We start from the raw sequence: 8,369 nt of genomic DNA on the forward strand, positions 1-8,369 counted from the left end.
TAGGGAAAACACCATAGAAAGAGAGAAAATTGCTGTAACATAATGTCTGCTGTACTTACTAATTTGTGAAATTAGTGATAAAAACATGTACAATGGTTTTTTCCTAGCTAGAAAGAAAAAACCCTGCTCTTAGAAGAACGTTGCTAGAACATGAAGACAATTTACTCTGTATAGTGTAGTGAGAAGACTCTTTTGTCTTAAAGTAACAGGTGCTACAGTTAACATTTCTCAGCCCTTCAAAGGCGTAGTGGCCTGGTAAGCATGATCGTCTTAACAAAATTAAACTGTTGAACATAAATCAAATATCATCCTCTAAGAAGAGTCTGCACTGTACTGAACAACTATTTTTATACCACCCACCCATTCCTGAAGATCTTTGTATTGTTTGGTGCCTTTTAATAGCACAGAATTCAATTTCCAATAAGACAGTCTTTAGAATGGGTTGGCAGTGGATTTATGCATTGAGATCTGGCTTTGTAATCTCCTTATTTTGTTGTCTGACTTTGTGGAATTCTCACTGGATAAAGCAAGCTCAAATGAATCTTCCAGATAACACATCCCATTGACTATACATTCTATACATTCCTCTACATTCTAACAGAGTGTTAAATGCACTTTAACAAAATGTTGTTTTCTACAGGGTATACAGAGCGGTTTCCTGACCTAAATGAACAATCAGAAAATGCAGATGAGACTCAGTTTCTTATGCATCTGGCTTCTAAATGATTTTATGTTGTACCTTTTAAGACAGCAAAAGTTATCTTGGATGCTTCCCAGCCCTCCCTTTACTCCCTGACATATCCTCATGTTTTGTCTTTGCCTCAGAACCTTTGCCAGGTCCAGCATGAGCAACACACATGTGAATTTATGGCATCTGTAGGATCTGAGAGACCAAGGTTAAAATTATTCCCAGCCTCTCTCCCTCATTAATGAAGACTGAAGATTGCTCTGAAGAGGCACCAGGTTTTCCCTAGAGAGCCTGCTTTCACCTTTTGGCACTATATGACAATTGTGTACAAATTCATAACCTTGAAAGCCCTTTTTATTCCACAAGAGTCATCTGGCTCCTTGACAGAAAAAAAGAAAGGCTCTGGCAACTGGAGTTTGCAATGGTTTGTGTGAAAAAAAAAAAAAAAAAAAAAAAAGAGTAGTTAGTCAGCTAGGCTGGATTTCAAGGCTCCTTTTGTTCTCTTGATGTCACTCACCTTTAAATTTGAGGAATTTCTGGGCTTTCTTCCATATTAAGTGATTGTGTGTAAACCCCTCAAATGACCTAGTGTACAAAAGGTTGCAGTTGTGGTGATGCTTTCCAAAGCCCATTTATGTTCTTTGTCAAAATCTGTGCATGTCTCCAAGGAAATAACTGTAACCTTCTCCTTTACAGCAGAGTTTTAAATAGCAGTTCACCAAATGGTAATTGTGCTGTGCAAAACTAGAAAGCAACCATGCTATTTTTTACTATTCAATACAGCTAACTCCCAGAAGCATTTACTAGAATTTGCTGTGGGCTGTGCAGAGCAATTGAATTATTTATTTGCAATCCTGCCATTGTGATGCCATTTAGGAAAACAGTAAAAGGTGCAGTTCCACTATCCTACTGATAAGTTTGCTGTTTCTGAAAAAGTATTAAATGAAAAGTCGAGGTTATATTTATAATAATTGTGGATTTTTTTTAGGAGAGGGAGTCATGGTAGAAAAAAGCAAGATAACTCCATTTATTTCCAATAGAGACTTAAAAAAGGTCACGCTGTGGCTGAGTGGCAGTTTTAAAGGAGAAAAAGAAAGAGACCTGTTCTGTGAGACTGTCAAGTCTGCAGTTGCTGAGGAGATTATGTGAACCTCTGTAGGAGGGCAGTAACACAGGCATAGAGAATGATGGTTGTGGCACCATGTGTATATCAGTCACCCAAACTGAAGAACAGTCTTTCCTAGCTACACCAGCATAAGTCGGTTCCTGAGTCCCCATGCAAGACAGCTCAGCCTGGAGATGAGATGCAGGCTGGCAAGTGTCCCATGGTGCAGCTCATCTCAGCTCCTCACTGCAGTCTCCTAGTGAGTATGTTAATCTAATTCCAACAAGGTTCGTCAGTTGGTTTCTTCTAGGGATCTGCTGCAGTTCTAAGACTCTGCTACACTGAAGGGTGAATCTTTTCACAAGACTGAGGTCTTCAGTTAGGCCAAGGATATAACAATATTCATGGAAGTACCCCACATGGTGAGGTCATCTGCTGTTCTGAAAGCAGCCCTGGTTCTGCAATACTGAATTTTGGATTCATACAGAGATTCATCTAAATGGATTCACTGTAGGATCGAAGTATTCAAAAAAAATACAACAAAACAAAACAAACAAACAAAAAACAACAAAGACTTCCTAGCAGTGATTGATTTATTTGTCAGTTTGTACGTGGATCGTGTTCCTCCATGACTTTGCCACAGTCTCCTAGCTGTTCAGGTTTTCTCTGGACCTTATGTTTTTTATTACTGAAGCTTCCTGTGGCTGGGGAACTCATCTCCTGTGGAAGCCTGCTGGAAGATGCTCCCCTCCTGCCACAGAAACATGCTGCTTTCAGTCAGCTGCTCCACAGCAGCTGCCACTGTGCAGGCCCATGGCATACGTGACTGTGGGGAAGGTCCCTCGCGTGTGTTGCTGGGTAAGGGCTGGCATACAGGGACAATAAAGCAGCTGACATACACTGACCTGCTTCTGTGTCAGTAAGGAAGCTGCCTGCAACTTTCTGCTTGTTCTGCAGCTTCTGTCCAGCAACACATCCATGCTGGGATGTGCTTTTCTCTGGACAATGCAGGAGAGGACCAAGGAATACAGAAAGCGAAGGGCATGGAGCTAATAAAGGGATACATTATCAGGGTTCTGCATGAAACAATCATGCTCTGGAGAAAGGAAAGGGCACCTCTATTCAATCAGCATTAGGACTGTCATATTTATAAGGTTAATATTTACCCTGTAAATTTGAAGAACAACAACAAAATTAATGAGTAAAAAAAATACAATTTGATGATAAAATCATAGAATCATGGAATCACAGAATCATAGGGGTTGGAAGGGACCTCTGAAGATCAATGAGTCCAACCCTCCTGCTAAAGCAGGATCACCCAGAGCACATCACACAGAAACACATCCAGATGGGTCCTGAAAGTCTCCAGAGAAGGAGATTCCATAACCTCTCTGGGCAGCCTGTTCCAGTGCTCCATCATTCTAACAGTAAAGAAGTTTTTCCTCGTGTTGAGGTGGAACTTCTGTTTTGTCACTTGGTGCCATTTGCCCTTGTCCTATCACAGGGTACCACTAAAAAGAAACTGGCCCATTCTTGACATCCACCCTTCAGATATTTATAGACATTAATAAAGTCCCCTCTTAGTATTTTCTTTTCCAGAGTAAATGGCCCCAGGTCTCTCAGCCTTTCCTCGTATGACAGATATTCCAGTCCCTTAAACATCCTTGTAGTCCTATGTGATATGATGTGATTAAATGAAAACAGACTTTTTTGGTGTATTCTCCAATGTAGTGCTTTGGAGATCCATTTGAGAAGCAAGAGCTCTAGAGAGAACAGAAGGTGGCCAGAGATGTGTGGCAGCCCTTAGTGAGTAAATGCTTATGAACTAACTCATATTTGATTAAGGATATTAAACAATTAAATGAAATAGCTCTGCACTGTGAGATTCAGAGAGGTGGCAAATAAACTCAGTGTTTATATTTCTGACTTCTTTAATAGTATTTATGTTGTAAATTTTGTGGAAGTCTCATTTCTTCTGCTAATTTGGCTTGAGCATACATTTTCATCTGGTGAGTTACCTACAACAATACAAATGCTAACATGAAAAAGCCAAAAAGCTTGAAACATAAACAGTATATTTAAGACTAGTAAAATCTTGAATTTTCTAGGCTGTATTAATTTAGAAGTATGTGTACACCTAAGCTTGTCACATGAGATTTCAAAAGGATTTAAAAAAATATTACATTATTTTGGTACAGAATTAATCAGGAGTGGGATTGCAGCCCCTCTTAGAAGACAAACGCATGCACTACTTGCAGTTTTTTAATAACAGAGAGCTGGTACTTCACAGAAACAGACTTACTTCCATTGACTCCATTGATGGCAGCACACTCCATTCCACCAGATCTGTGTGAATCTGAAAATAATGATTCAAGCCGAGTCACTGCTTTCTCCAGTCTCTCCATCAAACCATGAGTCTCTGCCATTCTGAAAGCATCATTAAGGAGAGAAACAGTGTTAGACCCCTCTGAGTAACACCTATGCTTTACTTTTTATTACAGTCACCTTGTGGCTTTATCTTATTTCAGCTTTTATGGTAAAACTTTTCTTTTAAAAGTATTGCCCTTTGGGCAGGAAGCATTTGCAGCAAAGCAGCTGACACATGGTAACTTGTTTCTGTGTCAACAGGGAAAGATGATCAGTACTCAGCCTGGTTTCTTCCTTGGAAATAGCAGAGTCAAACCACTGCTAGCGTGGCTTTGGGCAGTCTATTTATGTGTATATATTTGATATCAGATATTGAGATGACTTAAATATTTATAAACGTAATTGGTAAAAACTTACGCCTACAATGATTTGCATCAACCATTTACAGAGACAAAAATACAGACCCAATTAACACTCAACTGAAAGCCAGACTAAATGTGTAATGTGTTTTTTAAAAGGTACATTCTGAAATTTGCTTCAGTCTTTTATGCTTTATAGTAAGACTCAGCCACTTTATTGAAGTCAAGACAGTCTCCTGTTTGTCAAGAATGTCTTCTGTTTGTTCTTCTAATATGATTTCACATCAGTTAATTTTTTTCTTACCAAAGTACCTGATGTGAATCAGTGTTTCCCAAGCTTTTTAAATCAAGCACTAACTAGTCTTTGGAAAGAAAAGGGGCCTGCTTGTGCATTACTGCTACCGTGCTTTGGATTTAAAATGAAATAAAAATTAGGTTAACTTTTTAACAATTCACACATTACTTTCTTTCCCTGCAATGTGATTATCTGCTTTCTTACACGTGAGGAAGTGTAGGCATGGACATTTTTGTATACTGGCCAATGTCTCAGGGAACACAGTGCTATATATACATTACTGACTGAGAAATGGTTACATAAGCAAAGACAAATCCATGTTTAAATCGCCCATCATTTAATGTAACAAATTTAAAACGGTCCTCACTTAAGGTTGTGTTTTATTCTGCTGACACACAGTGAGGTTGGGGGTGGGGAAGTGATCTCTTGATTAACATGATCCTTGTGAACAGTTCCAGCTCAGCTCCCACACTAGACAGCTGCCAGCACTGGGGTGTGCAGAACTAGGGGCAACAGGGGAACCCACATCCCCAGCTGAGGAAACCAAGTAGTTTGAGGCTCTCTGGGTCCCTACGCTGTGGCACTCTGCCACAAGACACTGATTGCTGTTCAGCTTGTAGCCTAGAAAGGTTAGGCATACCTGGATTATTTGTGTAAATGTATTAATTCCTCATGAACAGCACTGAAAGTGCTAGTATGTCAGAGATACCAAAACATAACAGTAGATTCCAATACTGTGCAATACTGTGCAACACGTGCAGTGAAGCCAAACAACGCTGCTGCAGTGCCCCATACCCTGGGGAGAATGCCTAAATGTTACAATCAAAAAGTAAAGTAGCACGAAAAAAAGGAGGTTAATTTACAATCAGAAGCAATAGTTCTTATGAATAAAAAGAGTAACAGTATTTTTATTTTTAAAATCTAAGTGCCAGAAATTATTAACTACTAGGACTGTGGAAACCCATGCAGAGCTCTTGTGCTGAGTCATGCTGGCTGTCAGACAAGGTGGAACCTTCAGACTTTACCCTATAAATATAACGAGGTTTGTGTTCAACTGAAAAGTGTAGCAGAAGATTTTACAGTGAGAAACCATACTCATGAGAAAGTTTTGTCTAGAATTGATGGGTGTTTCTTATTTACAATAAATAAAAAAGCAGCCTCCGAAAGAGGATGAGATTAGACAGTGTGCATATATACACTGTCAAAATTCAGAGAGGATCTCTTTGCTTATACTGAAAATGCACACCTATTCTGTTTGAAAAATCAATGACCTCTTAAAAAGAATCTTAACTTTTTGCAAGGCTACAAGTATGTTTGCAGGAATGAGATGAAGGTATAAGGAGAGCTTCTGAAATGTGCAAACTTTTGTAAGAATATTAAATCTTTCTCTAAAACAAAGCACTGGAAATCTTCAAAAATATTATGGGCATACTCTTCACATTTTACCCTGCTACATAAAACCTTAAATTTTGTCTGTTTTAAAAGTTGTTTTAAACCTGCCTAAAGTCAGGCTGGTCTAACATAGCATGCTAACAGTCAACTCATTAAATCAGTATTTTAAAGTATATTTCCAGTATAGCTCCTGTTTGTCTTTATTTGACTACAGAGTCTGGCAGGTTCATTGGTTGTATTTTTTTTTCATTTCCCTTAAAATTTTCCTTGATGACATATACAAATTTCTTTGGAAGACTTCTTACTTTTTGGCCTTTTCAGTCTGATTTTGTCTGTGGAAGGATCCAATTGACTACAAACCCAGTGTGTTTGACTGCACACACTTGAAGGTCTGAGGAATCTCTCAGTTACCCTCAATAACCCTATGGACACCATGCAACATTATCCAACTGCAACATAGTCTTTTGCTCACTGTATTCTTTACAGATTTATTCTATTCCCATTAGTTGGAGAACTACAGTGCCGTTCTTCCAAAAGCAGCTATCACCCATGAGGCATCACAGAATAATAGATTGTTATAGTCTTTTTAGACAGAAGTAGGAATCATTTTTACCATAAAATTAGGGATGCCAGCTTTTCATTATTTTTATAAGCAATGTTACACTTAAGAACTCAACCATTATGTTTATATTGAACCTACTTATTAATCTGTATATTTATATATTAATTACTATGTGGTGTTTGTATCTTTATTTATATATATGTGTGCACATAAGTATACACACATATATCCCTGTCAGGGATGAATAAAGTGCAAGTATATTTTTGCTATTACTGTATATAAAACTACAAGAGCAAATCACTTGTACATATAATAACCTTACATTTATACTTTGATTTACCATCAATTGACAAGGTATTTATTTTTGGGGAAAAAAAAAGGCTGGAATTAATGTTATTATTCTGATGTGAAGGCTCCACTGAGCAATAGCATGACAACTCTCTTCAGCTGTTCTCAATCTAAACATTAACATCTTTGCCTATATTTAGTGATTCACATTTTTGGCTTATATTATGACAACCTTCAGCATTTTCTTGGCCTATATTCAGCTATTCACCTGATTACTTATCATTCCACACTGCACCCTGTGCGGTCAAACCAACACTGCAAAGCCACAGCTTAAAACAAGTCAGAACAGAAATGGTACAGCTTGACTCTGTGAAGATCCTGTGTGATATAGCATCAGAGCTTTTATTATAAATAAATAACAAGACTAGTCTACTTACAGTGCCAAATACAATCTTTGCATGTTAATGAAAAAAAAGAGGTTGTCTCTATCTCATCTCTACTAGAATTTTACTTAAAGCTTTGATTTGAAGTGGATTATCAGGGTTAATAATTTATCTTTTCCTGGAGTTGATGCTGACTACCTATAAAAACAACTCCCATGTAATCCTATATCCAGTTGCTCCCTTGGTGGAGAAGTACACTGTCCTTCATTGAAAATAAGGTCAACTAAGAGCCAGGAAAGGTGTTAACCCAGATCTACTGACAATCATTTAAATGTTGACATGGTTAACTGTCTCTTGTGCACAAAAAAAAATAAGAGGGAGGAGCCACAGATCTGCCCTGTTTACTGTTAGTGATAACTTCTTTGGGAGTGCATAAGGTATGTGGTAATACTACCATCTGTTGTTTCTTCTCCAAGAGAAGTGAAGCCAAAACCAGGTAGAACAAGGCATGCTGAAGACCAAAAAGCAGAACTCTTTTTATAGACAGGCTTTGGGACAATATCATGGCTTTTCTCCCCAGTTTGACAGCTGTCTCAAAGCACCATTTAACTATTATCAAAGGAAAAAACAAAACCTGTCCGTATACTAAAATTCCTTGACATACTCATCCCAAATAACAGTCAAACTGGAAGACAAAACACAGGTACTACTCCTGTTATCATTGTATGTGACTTACAACAGAAGACCATGTTGCTGTATCTCAAGAAGAAACAAGCTGTAATGGGCTCACAGGGAAAAGCAATACAGCAGCATAAGGGGAAAAAAATGAATGCATGATGACTTACCAGGCATGTAAAAATGGCAAGTTTGAACATAGGAATGATGGCACTCTGTATAATATTATATTATTTTGACAAAAATGAGCAAGAG

The 8,369-nt window shown here is 38.1% G+C and overlaps 1 protein-coding gene across 1 annotated transcript in view; it reads right to left on the reverse strand.

The window, feature by feature from the left end:
- Positions 1-4,219, reverse strand: part of CAP2 (CAP, adenylate cyclase-associated protein, 2 (yeast)) — a 57,098-nt gene extending 52,879 nt beyond the window's left edge. The window contains exon 1 of the mRNA XM_010000944.1: positions 4,096-4,219. Within this exon, the coding sequence (XP_009999246.1) occupies positions 4,096-4,219 (124 nt within the window). The remainder of the gene's footprint in view (positions 1-4,095) is intronic.
- Positions 4,220-8,369: the final 4,150 nt, after the last annotated feature.

Source organism: Chaetura pelagica, unplaced genomic scaffold (genome assembly GCF_000747805.2).
Source record: "Chaetura pelagica isolate M959 unplaced genomic scaffold, ChaPel_1.0 scaffold104, whole genome shotgun sequence".
Taxonomy (NCBI): Eukaryota; Metazoa; Chordata; class Aves; order Apodiformes; family Apodidae; genus Chaetura; species Chaetura pelagica.